The sequence below is a fragment of the Sus scrofa genome, chromosome 3 (genome assembly GCF_054392235.1).
Source record: "Sus scrofa isolate SSC_HxYL_T2T_F1_AM1 chromosome 3, Sscrofa_HxYL_maternal_Yorkshire_Landrace_v2.0, whole genome shotgun sequence".
NCBI classification, from domain to species: Eukaryota; Metazoa; Chordata; class Mammalia; order Artiodactyla; family Suidae; genus Sus; species Sus scrofa.
Genome location: NC_139385.1, coordinates 10,323,568 through 10,347,938, shown reverse-complemented (window position 1 = coordinate 10,347,938; position 24,371 = coordinate 10,323,568). Strand labels below are relative to the sequence as shown.

The 24,371-nt window shown below is 50.4% G+C and overlaps 1 protein-coding gene and 2 long non-coding RNA genes across 4 annotated transcripts in view; 1 reads left to right on the top strand and 2 right to left on the bottom strand.

The window, feature by feature from the left end:
- The window catches only part of HIP1 (huntingtin interacting protein 1), a 163,853-nt gene extending 146,750 nt beyond the window's left edge, over positions 1-17,103 (bottom strand). For both annotated transcript variants that reach the window (XM_021086314.2, XM_085016809.1), the window contains exon 1: positions 16,920-17,103. In XM_021086314.2, the coding sequence (XP_020941973.2) occupies positions 16,920-17,039 (120 nt within the window). In that variant the 5' untranslated portion in view covers positions 17,040-17,103. The remainder of the gene's footprint in view (positions 1-16,919) is intronic.
- LOC146404387 (uncharacterized) lies at positions 3,218-9,149 on the bottom strand. Its single transcript, XR_014840263.1, has 2 exons — positions 7,779-9,149; positions 3,218-6,684 (listed from the first exon to the last, which is right to left on the bottom strand). It is a non-coding gene; the product is annotated as an uncharacterized LOC146404387 (long non-coding RNA).
- Positions 8,449-15,027, top strand: LOC146404386 (uncharacterized). Its single transcript, XR_014840261.1, has 2 exons — positions 8,449-8,988; positions 9,750-15,027. It is a non-coding gene; the product is annotated as an uncharacterized LOC146404386 (long non-coding RNA).
- Positions 17,104-24,371: the final 7,268 nt, after the last annotated feature.

Sequence of the window (24,371 nt, the reverse complement as noted above, 5' to 3'; positions counted from 1 at the left end):
TATTTTTTAACTGAAGTATAATTGATTTTCAATTTTGTGTTAATTTCTGCTGTACATCAAAGTGATTCAGTTACACATATACACACGCTCTTTTTTATATATTCTTTTTCATTGTGGTTTATCACAGAACACTGAATATAATTCTCTGTGCTATACAAGGATCTTGCTGATGAGCCCCTTTGTGTCTAACAGCTTACCTCTGCTGCCATTCATTTTGATACACTGTCTTCTCGAGTTTCTCTGGCTCCTCAGGACAAACCCGTGAGAAAGGTATTATCTCCATTCTACAGGTGGGGAAACTGAGGCAAAGAAGCTATTGCCCGTGAGACAGGATCTGAACCCAATTCTGTCTTTGAATCTTTCTATTACACACCCCGCTGATACTTCAGTTTTCTCTAGTTTAAAATAATTCATCAACACCTTGACTGAACATAGGAAGTTGGACTTGGATGGTTAACCTAAATACTCTAGTTCTACAACTGTGACTCTAAAACCCAAGAATAATAAGGATAACAGCTAATATTTATTTACTGAGCACCTACTACTTGCCTGGCATCCTGCTTCATCTTTTATACCTAAGGTATTACATTCAAATCCTTCCAACACCACAACGCAGTGGGTATTCCACAGCATAATCCCTTAACCCAAACTCGTGGGGTCAGGTGTGTTTGGCAATTTAGAATTTGGGGGTCTGGGTAACACCCTGTCATCAAACACAGTAACATATTTGTAGCACAGCGTCTCGTATGCCGTGCATTCTAAGATGAGCATATAACACAGACTAAAAATAGGCCCAGACAAGGGCAGGTCCTGTACCAAATCTGAACAGAACTCTAGGTTTCCAGAGCTTCCAGGATTTGCAGATAAGGGACCCTGGGCCTGTGCTGCTATGTAAAGTAACTTGCAAAGGAGGAAACAGAGGTTTAGGAGGTCTCACAGCCAGTCTCACCCGGGCCTGCCCCTTACTCTGGGGCCTCATTCCCTGACATTTAAGACGCTCTCCTATCTTTCGGGTTTCACTTCCCATTTTCCGTGACAAGACTTTCTAAATACATTCAACTGACACTCAGAGCAAGTGAAAATGAATTTTTAAAACGCCGGGGCTCAGCCGTTCCTGGAGCAGGGGTCTGGGAGAGATGCCGGTTGCTCTCTAGGACATACAGACACCCTTAACTGCTTGGACTTTCCTTCAGATTATGTTCCAGCTCAATCACCTACAAGTTGATCCAAACGCCTCATGGCCCTAGAAACACATTCAGTCTTTTTTGCCTCTTGGGTTGGATGTGCCTTGCCCCCAACTGTGCACGGGGAGGTGTCCTTAAGGTCATTTGCCCTATAATTTACTTTGCAGTTTGGGGGTTTGGAGAGAAAGTTCCTGAAAGCAGCCATCATTACCAGCCTAGGTCATCTTCATGACTCCCGACTCCTTAGCAAGCTCCTGGCCGGCCGCATCCTCCCTCGACCCTAGGACGGTGACAGTGAGGACACCGGCTGTCCTAGGGAGGTGGCGCTTTGCCCACTGGAGAGAAGCGTCCCAGATACATCAGTGATACGTACACAGAAGCCCAAGCAAACGAACAAAGACAATTCATGACTCCAGGAATAAAGAAAATGTAGGCAGGAAAGGAAAAGATACCACAGCACAGGAGGGGCTCAGCCCCCCAGCGTGTACAGGGTCATGACAAAGCTGACACTGACTACAGAGGTAAAACTCGGGGGTTGGGGGGGAATGAGCAAAAAGTGTTTGCCATGGAGATGGGAGGCCTCCGTGTACATGAAAGCTAGATCTTCCTCTTCCGGAAAGGCAGGTCTACCACGACTGCTCTAATGAAAGGAGTTTAACGAATTGACACTGGTGGCTTCTGGCAAGCAGGAAATGGCTGGGGAAGGAACCAGAGCTGGGCCGGGAACCTGCTGGCTTTTAGTAAGAAGCCTGTATAACTATCAGCCTCTTAACTCACGGACAAGTAAACCTTTAGGGAAAATAAAATCACTCGAGGCAGAGCCACGACCCAAGCCCTGGTGCCCTGACCCGGAGGCCTGTGTTCTTCTCTCTCACCCACATCCTTGCTTCATTCAGTCTCTGTCTTTCCAGATTGGACAATTCTCACTGCATGCCCTCTGTCACCCGAGCTGTCACCTCTGAGTCAGCTTTGTGCCTCAATGTCCTTCTTGAGGCCTTAGAATCAGAAATGCAGATTCCTCCAAACACGCAGGTCACCCGAGGTCCTGTGCAAAGGATGGCCGGCGCGTTCAGGTCACAGTCCAAGAAAACACCTCCTGCGATCTCCGGGGAATTCCTGCTGTGGTTCTGTACGCCACCCTCTGAAACAGTGCACCTGAAAACCTGGGCACTTCCCCGGGTGGGTGTGCGTGTAGATGAGCCTCAACCTGGGCCTCATCAGGGAGCAGACAAACCAGGAGGTAAGATCAAAGCCTGAAGCAGGCTAGCAGACGACAACAGAGAGTCAGTAGACGGGAAAACCAAAGTGTTTATGCTTTGGCTACAGGTTTCGGGTTTATTATTTGTAAAATTTAAAGAAACACATCTGTGGCTGCCAGCTTGAATCTCTCACATTCCTTCCAGCTCTAACATTCTCTAAGTCTGATAGATTTGGTAGGTTGGATCATAAGTTCACAGCATCAGCACCATGACAGACACTCCATGTGGCCTCTGATTTAGTGTCAAAGATTTTTTTCTGGAAAAAACAATTTTTATGCTACAAAATTAGGCCTGCTAGGCTACCACCAGGAAAGCTAGCATCAAAAGACACTCCCAAAGTTGTGCAGTGCTCAGCCTGGGCGGATGCACCTGGCAGTACTAAGCAGAAGACAGAAGATGGTGCCTGGACAAAAGCAACCACTTGCAAAGGGCTTTTGTGTGTGTGTGTGTGTGTGTGTGTGTGTGTGTGTGTGTGTGTGTGTGTGTGTAGGGCCGCACCCACAGCATGTGGAGATTCCCAAGGCTGGAGGGGTTGAAGTGGAGCTGGAGCTGCCAACCTATGCTACAGCCACAGCAATGCCAGATCCGAGCCCTGTCTGCAACCTACACCACAGCTCACGGCAAACACTGGATCCCTAACCCACCAAGTGAGGCCAGGGATCAAACCAACGTCCTCGTGGATGCTAGCGAGATTCCTTTCCACTGAGCCATGATGGGAACTCTGAAAAGGGCTTCTCACTGGGTATTTTGTTTTTGGTTTTGGGTTCTTTGGGGTTTTTCTCTTTTCGATTTTTAGGGCCATACCTACGACATATGAAGTTCCCAGGCTACTGGTTGAATTGGAGCTTCAGCTGCCAGCCTACACTGCAGACACAGCAACATGGGATCCGAGCCACGTCTTCGACCTACACCACAGCTCACAGCAATCCTGGATCCTTAACCCACTGAGTGAGGCCAGGGATTGAACCCACATCCTCACAGATACTGGTTGGGTTCATAACCTGCTGAGCCACAAGAGGAACTCCGAGTTTGTTTGGTTTTTTTTGGCTGCACCCACAGCATGTGGAAGTTCCCAGGCCAGGGATCTAACCCGTGCCACATCAGTGATCCAAGCCACAGCAGTGGCAATGCCAAATCCTTACATGCTAGGCCACCAGGGAACTCCCTAACTGGGTGTTTTCAGAATGAGTGACTTTGGGAAGCCAGTTCTTTTGGGGGGGACAGGTTTAATGTGACCAGTGCAGAAGAAGTTACCCATAGAAGCTAAGTACAGCCAGAGTTACCCAGGAGGAAAGGTCTTGCAGGGAGAGAAAAGCCAGAGAGAATTCAGTGTCCGATGCTGAGAACCAGGACAGCAAAGCTGGGCTAACAAGGGCCAGGTGTGGTTAAAAAGGAGTCTGCTCTGACAGGGCTGCTGCTGCAGCAAGTGCACTTGCAAGGGACTGCCAGTTCTCTAAGCCAATCACATCCAACCCCCTTCAATTCACAGACCTACAGAGGGCCGGGACATAGCAGAACAGAGAGAACCACAGGCTAGGCTTCCTGGTTCTTAATCCAGTGCCCCGGGAGCTCCTGGCTGCTCTGCAGCTAAGCCCAGGAATACAGGAAGATTCCAGAGCACTGGCAAGCCTGAGGAAGTCTCAGGGACACAGCAGGCCCACCCTGAGGGAAGCCCTTCATTTATCCCCACCTCTGCTTCCTGCCTTTAAGTCGGTTCTTCCAGTGGAGACACCATCATGATCCTATAGCAACACCAGGATTTCCCATCCGCCTTTTTTAATAGACAGCACATCACTTGATCAGAAAAAAAAAAAAATTTTTTTAAGGTTAAGTAAATCACATCTGTGATCTTCAGACTTGGAAATGGACCAAAGAACTCCATGGCCCAGCCAGAAGGAATGTTTTGAACAGACTGCTGAATCGTTTTTCCAGGATAAAACGTCTGTGAATAAGTGCCAAGCATGGAAATCCAATGTTTTATCTATGGCCATAACAAGCACGGATGAAATAACAGGTGTCCCTCTAGGTCTGAAAGGGCGGCCTGTCTCTGCAGCAAGGCCTGGGTTCCTGTAGGCTTCTTGCCCCAGAGCATGAGTTCCCTGTTACCATCCCGGACTAGCTTTTATCACTACCGTAACAAATGATCACAAACGAGTAGCTTAAAACAACACCCAGTGATCGTCTCACAGTTCTGCAGGTCAGGAGGCCAACGAGGTCTCACTGGGCCAGAATCAAGGTGTCAGCAGGGCTGCCTTCCTTACTGGAAGCTCTGGGGAAAATTCCCTTCCAAGCTCACTCCAGCTGTTGGTAGAATCCAGTTCCTAACGTTTGAGATCCGAGGTTCCTGTGTCCTTGCTGGCTGTCGGCTGGGAGCCACTCTTAGCCTCTGGGCCCCTGTATGTGGGCGCCTCCATCTCAGAGCCAGCCGCGGCATGCTGAATCCCGCTCCCGCTTGGCATCCCTCTGCCTTCCCCTCCTGGCACATCTCTCTTCTGCTTTGCAGCTGGAGAAGGTTCTCAGCCTTCAAGAGCTTGTGTGATTAGACTGGGCCCGCCTGGATACTCCTTCCACTCTCCCTATCTTGAGGTCCTCAATTACACCTGCAGTGTCCCTTTCACCAGATAATACACAGATATATTGATGGGGGCATTATTCTACCTTCCATATCTCATTTCACACTTCATAGCTGCAGAAGGAGCACCCATCAGCCCACCTGCAGAGCATAAATCAGAATTCCTGGATGCGAGTCCACTGGCTCTAGGTGTACCATGACTGGACACAGAAGCCATCTCGGTAAACAAGTCCCTTCCCCTGAATTCTCCACTCGTAAAACACTTTATCCTACTGGTGTTGCCAAAACTTTCATTTCAGTCCAACGTGACACAGATCAAATGCCTTCACCTTGGTGCTGGGCACCTGCCTTCGGATGGGAACTGGGTCCATTCCCTTTACTGTTACAGCAATGATCAAATATGCTTATAAGATGCATCATCAGTTCACGTGACAATCACTGCCTGAGGTCCTACGGGGTGCCGAGCCCTGTGCTCAGGGATGGGGGCACCTACAGAACAAGCTAAGCTATGGGGAAGCTCACAGTCCAGCGTGGAACAGACACCCAAATAAACATACTAACAGAGAACACAGAAATGCCATTCAATAAATCTGCCTGGAGGAGTTGGGGGGAAACTTCCCAGAGGAGAGGCCACCAAAGGTGTGATGGCAGGTGGATCAAATGGAGGAGGTGTTCCAGGCTGAAAAGCGTGCTGCCACTGGAAATACCCAGGAGCGGGCAGCAGTGGGCAGTGCTGGGACAACGCTAAGGGCCTGGCGGGAGGCAGGGGGAGTGGCTGGGTATTAAGGCTGGCAAAGCTTGGCTCTGCGCTAGGCCAATGAGCTTAGGCTTCAGCTTAGAGTCACGCATAACAGAGTGCTTTAAGACCTGCAGTGATACAAACAGTTGGACCTCCTAAACCCAAACTCTGATGGCCAAGGAAGAGGTAGAGGCTGGAGGGCAGGAAGACCGAGGGGGCCACGCCGTGAATAGTTTGGGCTTGAGACCTGACTGGAGGCGGAGGCAGTGGGGTGGTATGGGTCTAACCAAGGAGTCAGGGACAAAAGGACTCTGAAACTACCTGCAGGGGTGTCGGAACAGAAGGGTCTCCCAGAACAACTGGGAGAATTTTAGGTGGAACAGCCTGGGGTGGTTTATACACTGAGATTCTCTAAAACTGAGAATCAAAGATAATGAGCAAGTCTGTGGCAGGAGATGGAGTCCAGGTTTTGGTGGGTCTGTACAGGGAGGCCCCAGCCTGGAAGAAGGGCCTCAGGGGAAGCAGGAGGGAGCTGGCATTCAAGAGGAAGCCCTGGAGAACCACCCACAGCTACATCAGAGGGACAGCATGGCGGCTCCAATTGCACTCATGTGACCCCAGAATCAGGGCTCACGGTTCTGAACTGGGACCAAAACCAGCTGATGCTCATTCAGTCCTCCATGCAAAATGGTTAATCCTTCCTCCCATGAACCCTTATCAAGAGCCGATGGGGGAGTTCCCATCATGGAGCAGTGCAAAGGAATCCGACTAGGAACCATGAGGTTGTGGGTTCGATCCCTGGCCTCGCTCAGTGGGTTAAGGATCTGGTGTTGCCGTGAGCTCTGGTGTAGGTTGCAGACATGGCTTGGATCCTGCATTGCTCTGACTGTGGCGTAAGCCAGTAGCTGTAGCTCCAATTCAGCCCCTAGCCTGGGAACCTCCACATGCTGCGGGTGCGGCCCTAAAAAGCAAAAAAAAAAAAAAAAAAGAGTTGCTGTGGACCAGACCCTGTGCCAGGAACTTAAGCTGACAAAGATGAGACACCTAACAGATAATTCTCTGAACCCCTGTCATGGGCCGAGCCCAGAGACATAGATCCCTGGGCTGACCCATGATGCCAAGGGAAGGTGACCTGGCTTTTGCTTAGAGAGGAAACCACAGAGCCCAGGCCTGCGCATGTCCCTCTGAAGAATTATGGAAAACGGGAGGGAAGAATATGGCATCAGTTAAGACTGATCCAAGGCAAACCAATAGAGAAGGCATCTGCCTCCAGGCCAGTATGGGAGAGAGGACTTGTGACAGCCTAATAAGTCACACACAGCAACTGCCTAGCCTAAGAACAGTCACCATCGCAGGCTGGCTCCAGGGACTGCACAGCTGACCAGAGACCTCAAAGAACTACTGTTAGAAGCTCAGTGCTTCTGCCATGTACCTAGGTGCCATTTCCCCAAACTCCCAGATGCTCACAGTGGCTCATCATGACTGGTTGATCGAAATCTTTGGGACAGGAACCCAGCTGAGGTTCTGTGACTAGAAGACTACCAGTGGGGTCACTGGTTTATTCAAATGTGCTTCTTTTGAGCCTAGAAACACATTTTCTTCTCTCCTGCCCTCCCTTGAGAACGTCTCACCACCTGAGTAATTTCATCTTTAACAGACATCCTGAGCTTTGGCTGGTGCAGAGCCCTCTACTAGACACTGGGGCAACGCAGCACAAGAGCAGCGAGGAACTGAAGGCCCATCTGCCACTAAGGGAAGTCAACACAAGACACACAGGCACGGGAGGCCAGGACAGTGTGCTACGCGTGGGCTAATGATAGGTGTCAGTTCACGGCTACGTGTTACAGCAGTGCTTGGAGTATGCCACTTGTACACGCATGATTCATAATCAAACACTTCCCAGTTCTGGGGCAGCATCGAAGCGTGTTCCCGGGGGAGGCTGTGTTTGAGAGAGACCTCAAACAGTGGGTGGAAAGCTTAAATGGCAGCTTCTTACTTAGGCTCCTTAAGACACCGTCTCCTACTCCCTGGGAGATTTTTTTTTTAAACCTTTTGTATATATTTTTTTCCATTAAAGTATAGTTGATTCACAATGCTGTACCAATTTCTTCTCTATAGAAAAGTGACTCAGTCATACATAGATATATGTATATATAGACATACATTCTTCTTTTAATATTCTTTTCTATCATGATCTATCTTAGGAGACTGTATATAGTTCCCTGTGCTCTACAGTAGGACCTGTTGTTTATCCAGTCTAAATGGAATGGTTTGCATCTACTAACCCCACTCTTTTGTATTCTGAAATACAATATAAACAGAGAGAACCCCCATGAAGTAAAAACATGCGGCTTAATGAATTATCATAAACCACCACCCAAGCCGATAAACAGATGGATGGCAGGATGGCAGAAGCTGCCCTGCTCTGAATATCCCCACCACCACTCACCTCTCCTAAGACCAGGGATGACCTTGACCTGGACTTCGATACCAATCACTCCCTTTTTCCTTTACAGTGTTACCATCGAAGCAAGCACCCCTAAAGCCCAGTTTTGCTTGGCCTGTTTTTTGAATGTGATATAAACGGATGCCAGGAGAGCTATCTTTGGGGGTCTGCCTCTTTCCCCCTTAACATTTGTAAGAGTCACCCAGGTTGTTGCAGGTAACTACAGTCACTGTTAGGTAGTATCCTCATGAGAGACCCCATCACAATTTATTTGTGTTTTGCTTTTTTTGTCTTTTTAGGGCCACAGCCATGGCACATGGTTAGGGGTCGAAGTGGAGCTGCAGACGCTGGCCTACGCCACAGCCACAGCAATGCTAGATCCTTAACCCACTGAGCAAGGCCAGGGATTGAACCTGCGTCCTCATGGATACTAGTCGGATTCATGTGCCACGACGGGAACTCCAGATCACAATTTATTTATCCATCTGCTGTTGATGGGCTTTTGGATTGTTTCTAGTTTGGGGTTATTCTAAAACACGATTATGAATATTCTTCTAAATATCTTTCAGCGCATGCACATGCATTTTTGTTGGGTGTACAGCTCACTGTGGACTTGATGGGTTATGGAGTGTACCTATCTTCAATTTTTTGATAATACTGGGCTGTTTTCTAAAGCAGTACAGTCCCAACAGCAGTGCATGAGTTCACATGCTTGCCAACTCTTGGACCAACACATGTCAATTCTTTTCTTTTCTTTTTTTAAATGGCCACACCCACGGCATATGGAAGTTCCCAGGACAGGGACTGAATCCCAGCCACGGCTACGGCAATGCCAGATCTTTAACCCACTGTGCCAAGCCGGGGATCAAACCTACACCTCAGCAGCAACAGGAGCCGTTGCAGAGACAACGCTGGATCCTTGACCCACTGCACCACAGTGGGAACTCCTTTTTTCATTTTTATTTCAGCTGTCTTGATGGGCATACAGCAGTGGCTCACTGTCATTTTGATGTACACACGATTACTGATGCAAGTGCACCCCTTTTCCTACGGTTACTGGCCTTATCATCTTTTGTGAAGTTCCTCCTGCCTACTTTTCCATTAGGTTGTCCTTTTTTTTTTGTCTTTTAAGTCTTTTTTTTAACATATTCTGGATACAAGCCCTTTGATAGTGACGTGTGTTGCAAAAAATCTTCTGGGAGGAATTTCAAATGTCTAAATAGATCAATCAGAAAAGACTTAGGGGGGAAAAATCTCTATACCTTTTCTAAGCTATCAGCCCCAGCTTTAAAGCGCGGTATGGAGGAGTTTCTGCTGTGGTGCAGTGGGTTAAGAATTCAACTGCAGCAGCTCAGGTCACTGCAGAGATGCAGGTTTGATCCCCGGTCCAGAGCAGAGGGTTAAAAGAACTGGCATTACTGCAGGTGTACAGAGCTCACGGTTGTGGCTGATTCAATCCCTGGCCAGAGAACTTCCATATGCTGTGGGTGCGGCCATTAAAAAAATAATAATAATAATACACCAATTGTCTAAAGGGAGGTATGGAAAGGAAAGCATACAATTTGAAATCAGACCCAGGGGGTTCAAGCCTCAGCTCCTCGGCCATTTCCTGAGCACTCCTGGGCAAGCCGCAGAAGCTCTCTGACCTCAGTGTCTACACTTGAGAACTGACCAAAATTACCTCCTGCACCGGTTGTTCTGCGGCTGAAAAGAAGTTTTGTGTAAACGTACTTTTAAAACTGCACACAGTGGTAGCTACTGTTACATCAGAAGCAATGGGTCACACTGGCTTCCAGAACAGCTGGACCAGCTTCCTGAACCGTCTCCCAGCACTAGGAGCAGTGGTGGCAGCAGCAACCTCTCAGACCCAAGAAAATCCTTGCTCTCTCCCCCACCGGCTGAGCCAGAGGGCACCTTCAATGCCCAGCCCTCTCCCCACAGTGTCAGACTGTACTGCCCATAGCTGGGAACACGGCTCCTCCCTGCCTGCCAGGCTGGAAAACAGGAAGCAGTCCCCACCCTGCCAGGAGGTGGGGCTCACAAGTTCCCCTTCCTAGGTGGGCATCTCTCCAGGCCATCAACCCTTCTGGATGCAGGAGAAGCACTGGCTGCTGGTCTGTGGCACCGCTGCACCAGGCTACACCCTGTGCCCCACCCAGGTCTCCCGACACTTTGTCTCGAGGTAGTGGAATAAGTGGGCCACCGATGGAGAGAATGAAATGGGCCTCATCAGTGCCTTGCAAGCAAGGAAGCCTTTCAGTGCCCATGTGGGGCTGGGAGCCTGCTCTCCCGGGCCTCACGGACACACCCCATCCCTTGCTGAGGTGCAGAAGTATCCTCTCGTGAGCCCCACGTCCCTGGGCCCCATTCCACATACAGGGGGCATTTGTAAACTTTCAAGAAAACAGTTGCAAGCACTTTATTCTAATGTGAAAGGCTGCTTATAGGAGTTTTCTAAGCAGAAGTATTTGAGAGCTGGAAGGACCCTCAGAAATCTTTTCCAGCCTCCTCGTTTTGAAATGAGAGATGCAGTGGCAGAGCCAGATTTTCTGTCTCTGCACTCAGCCTAGCATCCCTTATGGCCTGTTGCAAACTCCAGCCCCTGCAGAGGCCGCACATCAACCACACTGGTGCTGGGGACACTAGGCCAGTTTCTCGTCTTTGCCAGTAACTTCTTCCAGCTCAGAAATGTCTGGCCTGAAGCAGAATGAAGTTCAAGGCCACGGTTTGGGGATGTTGATCAAGAGTTCTAAACTTGACAGAAATTCAGATCATCAACCTTGAGCCCTAATTCTGTTTCCAGTCCCTGTAGTCTCTTTCCTAAGTGAACTCTCCACCCTAGCTCTCAGGGTATATTTCCATGGTACCCCGGGTGCCTGACCCTGGCACACAGGGCAGGCACTTAGAATTAATCACTGGAGAAATCAGAGGAGACAGGGGAAGATCTCCTAAACATGCAGAGGAAAAGCACTCTGCGAGTGGAGGCCTGCCTGAGGCACCTGGGCTCCCGCAGATCCTCCAGCTGTTGGACGTTGACATGTTTGGCAAACAGGCCCTGGTGCCTACTGGGCCCTGAGACCCAGACCCTGCCCTCAAGAGCTTCCAGTCTGGAAGGCAAGCCAAGATGTAGGCTTGGATAAGTGGGAGAGACACACAGTAGCTAAGGGCTCTTGCCCACCTGCACCAGGCTGAGGGAGCTGTCTGGTGGAGCGATGCTGAGTTAAGCCTCCAAGGGACAGGAATAGGAGACACTGATGGTGTCACCTCCTGCAGGGTCCCTGGGAAGCCAGCAAAGGTTCTTGCAAAAAACAGTTACAAAGGTAGTGCTGGGCCTTAGAAACAATCCGCCTGGCATCAGGCTGTCTGGGGGGCAGGGGGATGGGATTACAAGGATGCAGGCAAGAGGAAATCTGGGCAGGACAGGGAGATGCAAAGGAGGAAAGGGCAAGGGAAACTCACAGGACAGAGAGTGGCTGTGAGTGTAAGAGGAAGGGAGGGCACAGAGCTGATGCCAGGACATGATGGGACCGATAGGGACCAGGCACAGGCATTCGGAGGCTGGGCCATGTGTGGTTGATCAGCGGACAGATGTCCAGTGGGAAGTGGTCACACAGGCCAGGAAGTCAGGGACTCAGCGTCGTGGAAGTGAGAACAGAAACCACCAGATGAAAGTGAGGGCAGAGGAAGAAGACAGGAGGCAAAAGAGAAGTGGGGTGAGGACACAGCGGTGGGGACTCCGCGCATTAGGAGAGGAAGGAGGATGAGAGCTGGAGGAAGCCAGGCCCAGGCAGTGACATAGGGATGGCAATCAGGCAAAGCCAGGTTGTGGAGCCAGTTTCCCTGGGTTTGAGTCCAGCTCCGTTCCGCCCTCACTTCAGAACCTTGAGCTGATTAAGGCCTCTCAGCCTCAATTTCCTAATTTGTAACAGAGGGATTATAATCCATAAGTCTGTTGTAACCCCTGAAAGGGGAGGTTTGTGCGAGGCCGTTACACTTGCTGAGAGTAAGTGTGCTAAATGCTGGCTTTTAGCATTAGCATCAGTGAGAGGAAACGAGATGACAACACCATGGACGCACAGAAAGCTCCAGGATCCTTTCTAGTTTTCAATACCAACTAAGGGAGCATGCAGCGGGTAAGGGGGTATAGCACCTTTTATGCTGGAGGCCATTCCTGTGTAGCCAGGGTTCAGAACCACTGATCCTTCTAGCCCAACTCTATAAATTTTTTCAGCTGGTGAATGGAAGGCTGAGCATCTGCTAAAGGTCATGAGCAACACGGCAGAAATACCCTCTGCCCTAAACATGGAGAAGAAGACTTGTCATCTGATTGTGCAGCCCTGGCTTCGCTGTTTACTTGCTGTGTGATCTTGGAAAAGTCACTTGGCCTCTCTGAGCCTGAGCAATCAGTAAACAGGATAATGACTATAAATCATCCAGCTGTGTTTCCAGGACCCAGCAGGCCCTCCATAAACATTTGTTTCTGTCGTCTCTAGAACCCAGGTCTCCTGTCTCTTCCCAGCCTATGATTTGTTTGGATCCTTTATTCCATGTGGGCTTCATCCAAGAGACTGTGATTAAGGGTTTGTTCCTTCCTCTTGTTTCAGGAGCCTTGAACTCTCCTCTGATCCTAGCATCCACCTGCCACAGAGCAGAGCCACTCAAACTTCAGCGTCTGGTTGAAATGCAGGCTCTGATCCAGTAGGTCCTGCCTTGCTAAGGGCTTGGTGATGCTGCTGCGGTGGGTCCTCTGTCCTCCTTGCAGAGGAGGCCCAGCAGCGGCCGGTCCACCTCCCTGCTGACTCATGAGCTCCTCTGGGGCTAGTCTTTGATCTTACTCATCTCTGCGGCCCCTCCATGGTATGTACTCACTAAATGGATGTTGAAAAAACAAGCAAACCATAGAGAAAACCATTTTCCAGCTAAGTAAATACAGACAGGGCATTTTGTTTGTGAATGGCAACCCTTCTGATTCATTCCAGAATCATCTTCTTGGAATGAGGACACTGTGGCAGATGGGGCCTGAGACCTGGAACCCTGAGTCCTGGGTTTGAATCCTGACCCTTTCACTCATCGACCGGCGGCCCTGGGCACGTTACCAGGCTCTCATCCACACAATGAGGGGGCGAACACCCAACCACAATGCAGTGCCAAGGACTAACACCTGCTCTATAAACTGTAAAGTGCTCCAGGCAAGGTGTCCTTATTACAGCAGCGTCTTTGAAGGCAAGAACGACTTTTCATTTCCCTCAATCATGAAGGTCTGCTTGTGATGGCTGGCTTGGGGACTGGCCCAGGGGTCTGGTTGGATATGGGGGCTGAGGCAGGCAGGTGAGGGGTCCCCGCTGTGGCAGGGACAGAAGAGGGGCGAGGAAACAAGGCTGGTCTGAGGGCACAGGTAGCCGGGGCCCTGGGCTGATGAGAAGGAAGACAGAGGAATCAGAGTTCCCTGATGAGCTTGGGGCAGGGCTCCTGACTGAGAGTGCAGAGACAAGGCTGGACCAGGAGGGACCTTGGAGCCATTAGGAAAGAACAGCAAGCGACTACCCTGCCGGGGCCAGTCAGCCACTTGGCCGCTCACCTGAGCCTCAGGCAGCTGAGGACAGAGGCAAGAGCAAGACCCAGGGCTGCCCTCAGGAAGCGCACAGTTTGCGGAGGGCCACAGAGAAATGGTGACGGGACAGGTAGCAGGTGCGAGAAGTCAGAGGTGGGAAGAGCCGATTCCACTCCTGTCTCCACCTCAGCCAATGAGACTCATCCACACCCACCTCCTACTGCCAGGCGGGTCCTTCTGCCAGTCCCCATCCCAAAGGCCCTGTCCCTCTTCCCCGTGCAGCAGGAAGAGCTGAAGGGAGGGGTTAGACCTCAGGGGGTTCCCACCTGCCCTCCCCACCCTCACAGCCTGCACTTTGCGCACCAGCTCTTGCTAATTATCACATTAACTAGTCACACTTCTGTCCCCTACTGAAGAGGTAATCACAGTCTGTCCCAGGATTTACCCTTGTTTCCCTCCACCCCAAAGCTCAGATTAGAGTGGTAATCACTGCAAGACTGCTCCACAGTTTACAAAATGCCTTCATGGTGTTATTTAATTGAATCCCCACAATCAACCTGTGATGTGAGTAGTATCCTTACTTTTTTTTTTTCTTTTTAGGGCTGCATCCGCGGCATAGGGATGTTCCCAGGCGAGGGGTCAAACGGGAGCTGCAGTGGCCAACCTACATATGCCACAGCCACAGCAACCCGGGATCCGAGCCACGTCTGTGACCTACACCACAGCTCACGGCCACGCCAGATCTTTAACCCACTGAGCGAGGCCAGGGATCGAACCTGCATTGTCATGGACACTGTGTTGGGTTCTTAACCCGCTGAGCCACACTGGGAACTCCAGAATCCTTATTTCCCAATCAGGAAACAAGGCTTAGAAAGGTCAGGCAACTTGCCCGAGGCCTCACGGCCCATCCATGTGCCTGGCTATCAAACTCCAACCTCTTCTAGCTCTGATGCCAGTGCCTCAGAGGCCACACAAGGCAGTGGTTAAAGGTTGGGATCACCTCCAGCTGTGTCACCTTGGGCAAGTTACTTAACCTCTCTGTGCCTCAGTTCTATCCAGGTAAAATGTGGCTGATACCCATCTCATAGGTCCCCATCGAGACTAAAGAAGGTAACATAATAAAGTACTTAGAACAGCACCAAACAGTAATTAGTTACAACTATCATTTTACCTTCACTAATTCTCACGGTCTCTTAACTTGTTATTATTTTTTTTCTACCTTATGTTTATATCTCATAATACATTTGATTGTCATTAAACAAAATATATTTTTGCAGACTGGCTGAGGGTGAGTTTTAGGATTGTCCGCTTTTCTTCTCTTCACTCTCCTACTTCCCTAATAGTTTCAACAATAGAAAAACTCTCTTTTCCTGATTCATTCTACCCCCTTCCTTTCACTCCACACACACACACACACACACACACACACACACACACACACACACACACGGTCAAATCTGGCCAATGATAAGTGTTTCAGAGAATGTAAAGTACCTGCAAACACTGACCTAGACTCTCCTTGCTGGGCTGTCCCTGAATGGCTAGGCAAATTTTCACAAACCTAATTTCCATCACTATAACGGGTCAAAGTCTTTTGTGTATTTCTCTATTGCTCCAGTTTTTACTTATTTGAGACTCTAGAAGGAGGGAATTACCATTTATTTTCCTTTTCCATTAAAAAAAAAAAAAAAAAAGATTCACACTGCGTCCTGGAGCAAGAAGCCTCATGTGCCCAGGCAGCTAGTTGAGGCAGTGACACCCACAGCAGACAGGTAGCTTCCTTCTTTTCTGCAGTCCAGCCCAGAAAGTCAGAGGACAAAACCTCAAACCTAGCTGGACCCTGGGAAGCGGAAGTGAACGGCCATCTCTCCCATCCCATCTGAGACAGGATGATGACCTGGAGGGGACACTGTCTATTTACATCACCCAAACACACCTGCGAAGGTCCAGAGGTGCCTCGAAAAAGAAGAGGATGAGGTCCCCTGCGACGAAGAGCTTTATTCTTTGCCAGATTCTATACACAGAACACTCAGGACCTCGAACTCTTTTCCATCCAAAACCCCAAAGCCCTTCCCTCATAGGGTACTGTGTTTGGAGGGGGAGGTGAGCAGAACACAGCAGGAGAATCAGCCTCTGGCAGTGGAGGCCCCCCTGGATCTTCAAAGGCTCCACTCTGAGAGCAAGAGTGAAGAACAAATCTGCCCATACAACTTTGGCACTGGTATTAATAGAAGTGCTGTGCCCTTCGAAATGGATTTTGCATACAAACGAGCCGAAAATATGTCAGCTTTATTCAGTCCAATCAATACTCCAGGCATTAAAACTCTGAGGTAAAAATGGATTGTGGCTTTTTGTTGATGACAGAGAAGAATTTTGGCCCCCAGCCCTGGTCAGGCTGGACAAATGGGGCAGCCTGCCGATTCGCTGTCAGGCACATTTTGGGGGATGAAACCAAAACCCCAACTCAGGGTTCTGGGTAGCTCAGGGCAGCTCAACTTGACCAGCATGGGGCCGTCGGTCGGAGAGCCTCGGACCCTGCCCCCCTGGCCGGCCCCCTCCTCCAGCCCCCAGTTATCGTCCAAACTCGGCCACACATCGCATTTCCTACATTCCTTCTCGCCGCTCAGACCCCTTCAGCTCGGCCCTCAGAGGCCGACAGCTGGGGGTGGTGTGAGCCAAGCAAGAGGCACAAGGAAGGGGGTGCTAGAGGTGGGGGGAATGTCAGCGCAACCCTGAGGCGACAGAGAAGGGAGCAAAGGGCTCCCACCCCTCACACACCCGACCCGGCGCCCCACTGGTGTCCCTCAGCAGCTCCTCAGTGAGCTGCCCCAGACTAGGGGCACCCCTTTCATTCGGCCCCTTTCGGGTTCCTTCCCCCTCTCGCCGCTCCTGAGACCCCTCCCCTGCCCCGCCAGGACCCTCCGCCTTCGGCCGCGCAGCTGGCATCCTGCCAGCAACTCGGGGCCGCCCTGCCCTCTTCCCCAGATGCCCTCGGGGTCCCCGACCGTCCCGAATCGCCTGGACCAACACGCTAGATGCGCTCTCTCGTGGCCCCTAGCCCGGTCCTTCCCTGGGCCTGCAAGACCTCTACTCCCTTCAAGTCCGCCTCTGGACACAGAGTCTCGGGATGCCCCAGCCGTGCACGCCCCGGCGTCCCCGGGTCCTCACCTGAGTCCGCTCGAAGCTCTCCCGCTCTGCCGCCTCCATCCCCGCGCCGACCCCACGCCGGCTCAGCACCTTTGGCAGAGGGTTGGGTACCTGCTTCATGGAACTGGCCATCCGGTCCATGTCGCCGCGCGGAGCCGAGTCAGGGGCCCTCTGCCGCCCCGGGATCCCCACGGCGCCGCCTGCCCCGCCCTACCCGCTGGGATCCGGCGCTAACGGGACGGCTCCCTCCTCCCATTGGCTGAGAGCGCTGCTACTCTCTCGAGGCCCCGCCCCCACTCAGAGGCTTCCCCGCCCGCCCCCGCCCCCTCCGGAGCTCCTCCGGCGCGCCCCGCCCGCCCGGGCCCCCGGGACCTAGAGGCGAGAGCAGAGCGGCCGGGAAGCCTGTCAGTCACTGGGTCCCGCGGCTCCAGGCGGGGGCGGGCGAGGGGCGGGGCCGGGGGCGGCCCTGACCTGCCCTGGCCAGCCCCTCGCCCGCCCCTCAACCGCCCCTCGCCCGCCCCTCCCCCGACGCCAAGCGCGCCGCTCTCCTCGCCCTGCCCGTGGCCGCCCCTTCCTCTAGAGCAGCGCTCTGCTTGTGCGGAGGGTCGCTGCCAGGTCCCGGCTTGGTGGGCGGCAGCCAAGCTGGAGGAGAGTCAACGGGACTCCCGCAGGGAATCTGGGCCCGCCTGGGACTGGCCTATTTACTCGCTCGGGATGAACCAACTCGGCGGCCGGAGTCCCGGGATGCGCTACCCCGAGGTCCGGCTTCTGCAGATTGGGTCGGCTTCTTACAAACCTGGACGCCTTGGGTGGCAGCTCCCACCCAGCTCCCTTTGCTTCTTTCCTCATCCCGTCCCTGCCCCGAATCCCTGCCCATCCCTTTTGTAATGATCGCGACCCAGGAGCGCTGGGCTGGGTCCGTGGAAACCTCTCGACACCTTTCCAAACCTCTCATTATCTGGATCTAGCCAGAACATATTCGTTGGTAGAATCCCCTGTAGACACTTTATATTTATCCTCGGCTCTGGGACAACCTCCTGTCCTGCTCAGACGTCAGCCAAGGAACCGAAAGGCGACAGGCAGAGGGAAGTGTGATCCCTTAGCCGAGTTGCTGAAGAAAGTGAAGTTTCCCGTTACGTGCCAATTTTGGTGTTTTAAAAATAAACGCTTTGAAACTCAGTAAAGAAAGGCATTACTTTTTTTTTTTTTAAACTAAGAGCTTTTGATACAAATTCACACATTCAATAGAGAAGTGGAAGAGGGGGTGGGCCTCTGCAGGCACTAGGGAGCCACTGAAGGCTTTTGCTCAGACCTGTGCTTTTCAGAGCTGGCATTGTGTGGACGGGATTACTGGGGGAGAGGGAAGTGAGGGGACCGATGGGGAGATTCCAGCAGTAGGTGAGAGACAATGAGGGCCTCCATCAGCAAGGAAGGGAGAAAGTTCAGTCCTGTGGGACGTTCTGTGAATAGGTTTGGACAAAGAGAACAGAGGGAGCGAGGAGGCAGTGTTGGGGCAGAATTTCTGTAGAAGAATTTAAGGGCGAGGTTGATGGACGGGAATTGTCTCAGGCTACATGTGCACAGCAAGCAAGCTGGTTTCACCTTGTCTTAGATTGTGCTAGTAGGGGAGGCCCTGGGAGTGACTCCCCTTGGGTTTCTCTGGGATGAGGTTAGCTGTCACCTCATTTTCCAGGCTTTGCTCTAATCTTGGGAGAGGAGGCACCTGAACAGAACTGTGGCCTAAGGTAGAAAACGGGTCACTGAGAGACCCCAATCTCTAGATCTCCAAGCCTCTGATTTCCTGCTAGTGCCTCCCATTGGCCAAACCTAGCTGGAAGTAGGAGGGCTAGGGTGATGGTCACCCCTGCCCCCACCCCTCTTTCCAGGCTCAGAGCAGAGTGGAAAAGAGTGCAGGCTGGATCTGGAGATTCCCCGCATGGGGGCACCCAGGAGTGTACCTACAAGGAAAACAGGTAGCTTCATAAGATGACCTCTGTGTGCCCATTCTTGGTCCTGCACCTGCCTGGTGCCCTGGACCCAGCTAAAGAGTGATTTATGATCCTTTGCCCAGAGTTTATGGCTTCAATAAACAGGGGCTTTTAAAACGGGGATTAAGGGATCAGCCTACTTCTTATTAGAATAAACCAGAGTAGGAATCAGGAATTTGTGGTTTGGAGGCACCCTGTGGAGAAAGACTCAAGCTGGTTACCTTCCTCTGCGAAACTCAGAGTGAGTTAAAAATAAGATTTCCCACTTGCCACAGAGCAGAACACTTTGCCAAGGATTGAGGGGAACCCTCCCCTGGGATATAAACTTCAGGAATCTGCTAGTTTCCTTCAGCTCTTACTACCTCTCCCAGTAATGCTGGAACCACCTGTTTGATACCTTCTGGGGATGCCAGGTTTCCAGACATGGAATCCTATCTCTGGGAAACCCACAGGAGGAAGGTAATTGTCTTTTGACCTGTCCCATTCCACACCTAGTTTGAATCTGATTTTTTTTTTTTTTTTGGCCACACCCAAAGCATGCAGAAGTTCCTTAGCCAGGGATCAAACCCATACCACAGCAGTGACCCAAGCCACAGCAGTGATGACACCAGATCCTTAACCTGCTGAGCCACCAGTGAACTGAGGGTCTGATTTAATATCTGGAAATGAAGATACGCAAGCTGACCAAACTATTCCTATGGGTCCCTAGAGTCTGAGCATACATGTTTTAATAGCTCAACGAAGCATAATTAATATACAGTAAACTGCATATATTTAAAGTATACAACTTGATGAGTTTATTTTTCCTTTTTTAATTAATAAAAATTGGGAAGGAGATACTTAGAGGCTGTGCAAATATCCTGTTTCTCCTTAAATGTTTGGCCCATCTTTTAATTGGGTTGGTGCGACCTTAAAAAAACAAAAAGACAAAAAAAAAAAAAAAAAGACCCTTTTGTCCTTTTGAGGACCACATCTGTGTATTCCTGACCACATGACAGGGCCCGTTGGGCAGCCTCGGCCCATGCCTCCCTCATGTAGCAGTGATGGGCTGTTATAGGCTGAATGTGTCCACTCCCATTCATGCGTTGAAGTCGGAAATATCAGATCCTCAGAATGTAATGGTATTTGGAGACAAGTGCCTTTAGAGATAATTAATTATCTCTAATAATTGGGGGCAGGCCCCAATCCAATGACAAGTATCCTTAGAAGAGATTAGGAAAGAAGACCACGTGAGGACACAGGGAGCCGGTGACCATCTGCAAGCCAAGGAGAGAGGTATCAGAAGGAAGCAAATTGGAGACACGTGGTTCTTCAACTTTTAGTCTCCAGAACAGTGAAAACTAAATTTCTTTTTTTTTCTTTTTTCTTTTTTTAATTTTAGGACCGCACCCATGGTACACGGACGTTCCCAGGCTAGGGGTCCAGTTGGAGCTGTTGCTGCTGGTCTACACCACAGCCACAGCACTGCACAATCCGAGCTGTGTCTGCAACCTACACCACAGCTCATGGCAACGCCGGATCCTTAACCCAATACACCCCACTAAGCAAGGTCAGGGATCGAACCGGAGTCCTCACGGACACTAGTCGGGTTCGTTACCGATAAGCCACAAGGAGAACTCCTGAGAACACACACGTCTGTCGTGTAAGCCACCGGGTCTGTGGCACTTGTTACGGCAGTCTGAGGAAATGAACACAACAGCCACTCAGAATGCTTTCCCTTCTCCCTCTAAGGAGGGATGAACCCTCCTTTCCAGGGACTTAGATACCTACACAAATATGTTCAGAACTCCCAGAGCAGAACTTTGCTTGTGTTTGCATCCTGCCAATTATCCTGTGGCTCCAATCTCATCTGCCATTCATTCGGCTAATGTCCATGGCTGATTTTGTGCCAGGCGGGAGGACCACACAGCCAGGTACACAGACGCTGTCCTTGTCTACCTGCAGCTTGCAATCTGATGGCAAGGCATTGATAGGCTGACAAACAATACAGGGCCACAGACACACAAATGCCACAGAGTTAAAAGCAATATGAATCACACGAAACAAAATGGTGTAGAGAAGAGCGTGAGCTAGACACATCTGGGTTTTCATCTTCCTTTCTTGCCTATTCTTTTTTCAGTTAAATATTTAATGACCAATTACTATCCATATCCAGATATGCAGGGATGACCACAGAAGATACCATCTTTGCCCTTATGAAGCACATAATCAGAAACTGTACTTAGGGTCTGATGTATAATTTACAATTGTGTCAGTTTCAGTTAATCAAGAAATACTGGCTCAGTGCCTACTATATGCTTGTCTAGAGTGCCTACAAATATGAATGGGAAAAGGTTATTTCACCCTGGAGCTTTGGTGGAAAGAGGGAAAGAAAAAGAAAGGAAGAGTTCCCATCGTGGCACAGTGCAAACGAATCCGACTAGGAATCTTGAGGTTGCAGATTCGATCCCTGGCCTTGCTCCAGTGGGTTAAGGATTCGGCGTTGCGGTGAGCTGTGGTGTAGGTAGCAGACACGGCTCAGATCCTGTGTTGCTGTAGCTGTGGGGTAGGCTGGCAGGTGCAGCCCTAAAAAGGCAAAAAAAAAAAAAAAAAAAGAAAGAAAAGGGGAGGGAGGGAAGGATGGAGGAAGGAAGGAAAGGGAGGAATGAATGGAGGGAAGAAGGAAGGAAGAAGAAAAGAGTTAATAATTTTGGCTGATTCAGGAGTTCCCATTATTGCTCGGCAGGAATGAATCTGACTAATATCTATGAGGATGTGGGTTCGAACACTGGCCTTGCTCAGTGGGTTAAGGATCTGGCATTGCTGTGAGCCGTGGTGTAGGTCGCAGGTGTGGCTTGGATCCTGTGTTGCTGTGGTATAGGCCAGCAGCTACAGCTTGGATTCGACCCCTTGCTGAAAAATTCCATATGCCTCGGGTGTGGCTCTAAAAAGCAAAAAAATAAAAAGAAGGATTTCAAGATAACAACAGCAGAGCATTAAACCAAGCACAGGATCATTCCAAGTATAACTGTACACACAGGTCATAGGCCCATGAAATGTAGCCTGCTCCACTATGAGGGCAGGGCAGGCAGGAGACTAAGGCTTGCAATGGGAAAACCATGGCAGCATCAAAGGACTCAACAGCGATTTCAAATTACCTCTACAAAATCTTTAATCCACTCTTCAAGGGGTAGGGCCTAATTCTCCTCCACTTTGTGGGCTGGACATAGAGCCTGGCTTCCAATGAATAGAATAAAGCAGGAATGACAGTGCGTGGTTTTGGGGACTAGATGGTGAAAGGCACTGCAGCTCACTGAGGGGTGAAGCTGGCGGCCCTGTCATGAGGACACTCAAGCAGCCCAGGGAGAGGCCACAAGGCAAGGAACGAAGGCCTTCTGCCAGCAGTCCCCTGGGTGAATGAGTCGTCTTGGGAGCCCGCCCTGCAGCCACATTCAAGCTCCCAGAGGACTGCAGTCCCTGGGGGCACAGTGAATGAAACCACGAGAAATCCTAGGCTGGAAACACCTGGCTCATCGGCTCCTGAATTCAGTTACTCCCCTTTTCGGGCCATGTGTTACACAGCAGTAGACAACCAATACTGCACAGAAGCTGGAGCCACAAGAAGGGTCTTACAGTAGAAACTGTCTGGTGGATCCATCCATTCCGTCTTCAGCCTTCAAGCCCTTGCTCAAGAGTCCCCAAAATCTTGGGAGGCAGTATCTGAGCTTAGGACAGGCCGAGCAGGTCAGGGAGAGGAAGGATGGTGCCCTTTTGGCAGTTTTCTGTCTTAATGGGCAGGTAGTTGGGTTGACCTTTCCTCTGAGGCGACCCCTATTGGGAGAGGGGTGCTGCTGGGAAGAGAAAAGGGCCCAGGTACAACAGGTGTCTGCTACTTCTATTTAGGGAACCCAGATTCTACTTTTTTTTTTTTTTTTTTTTGCTTTTTAGGGCTGCACCGCTGCATATGGAAATTCCCAGGCTACGGACTGAATTGGAGCTACAGCTGCTGGCTTATGCCACAGCCGCAGCAACGCAGGATCCAAGCCACGTGTGCCACCTACACCACAGCTCAGAGCAACGCCAGATCCTTAGCGGAGCGAGGCCAGAGATCAAACCTGCAACCTCATGGTTCCTAGTCGGATTCGTTCCTGCTGTGCCACGACGGGAACTTCCCCAGATTCTATTTTTATTATTAATTGTGCCAATTTCTTTCTGTCTTAAATTTTTTTGGGGTCTTTTTTTGGGGGGGGCACACCGGCAACATATGGACATTCCCAGGCTAGGGGTCAATCAGAGCTGCAGCTGCCGGCCTATGTCACATTGGATTCTTAACCCACTGAACCAGGCCAGGGATGGAACCTGCATCCTCATGGATACTAGTCAGGGTCATAATCCACTGAGCCACAACAGGAACTGCCGTTGTGCCAATTTCTGCGGCACAGCAGTGACTCAGTCATACATACATATATATATGTGTATATATATATATACATTCTTTTTTTTCATTTTATAGGGAATCCAGATTCTGAACACTTGCAAGAGGAATTCACAAAAAAATCGGCCAGGGAGACATTGTAAGTCAACTATAATGGAAAAAATAAAAATGTTAAAAAAAAAAAAAAGTGACCAGGAAGCATCAAGGAGGAGCTCCTTGCTTTCATGATGCCTGGGGGAGGGAGGTTCTAGCCTCTCTGAAAGGAGTTTCAGACACCCATAGCAGACAGGGAAAGAGATGGGTCTGGAAGCTTCCTAACGCCCGTGTCCCAGGCAGCTGGTCCTTTCTTCCTCGGACTGTGAGTCTGTGCAGCTGGGGAAAGCCCAGACTTGGGGATCCCCCGACCTGGGGCCAAGGGCCAGATCCACTTGCTAACTATGTACTAATCACTTAACCTCTTTGACCCTCAGCTTCCTTATTTTACGAATAAGGATTTAACTAATTCCTCCCACTATAAACTATTAGATCAAAGGAACTAATGCTGGAATTAACTTTCTTTTTCTTTTTTCCTATAAAATTTTAAAATTTTTATCAAAGTTGTTATGGTTAGAGTTATAAAGTATCAAATATCAAAACCTCCAAAACAGCCTCTTGCCCTCCCTTCCCATCTCCCCTCACCTCCTCTTCACGCCCCGCCCCCCTTCTCTTATCCTCTCTGACTCACTTCCCAGAGGCAGCCACGTTCTTTTTTGTTGCTGGTTTTTTTTAGGGCCGCACCTGCGTCATATGAAAGTTCCCAGGCTAGGGGTCAAATCGGAGCTGCAGCTGCTGGCCTATATCACAGCCCACAGCAATGTGGGATCTGAGCCACATCTGCAACCTACACTGCAGCTCATGGCAATGCTGGATCCTTAACCCACTGATTGAGGCCAGGGATTGAACCCAAAACCTCATGGCTACATTGTCAGATTCATTTCCACTGCACCACAATGGGAACTCCGAGGCAGCCACTTTCAATTCAGGGTTCTTCAGAAGCCCGAGAAATCCTAGAAACTTTTTTTTTTCACTGCC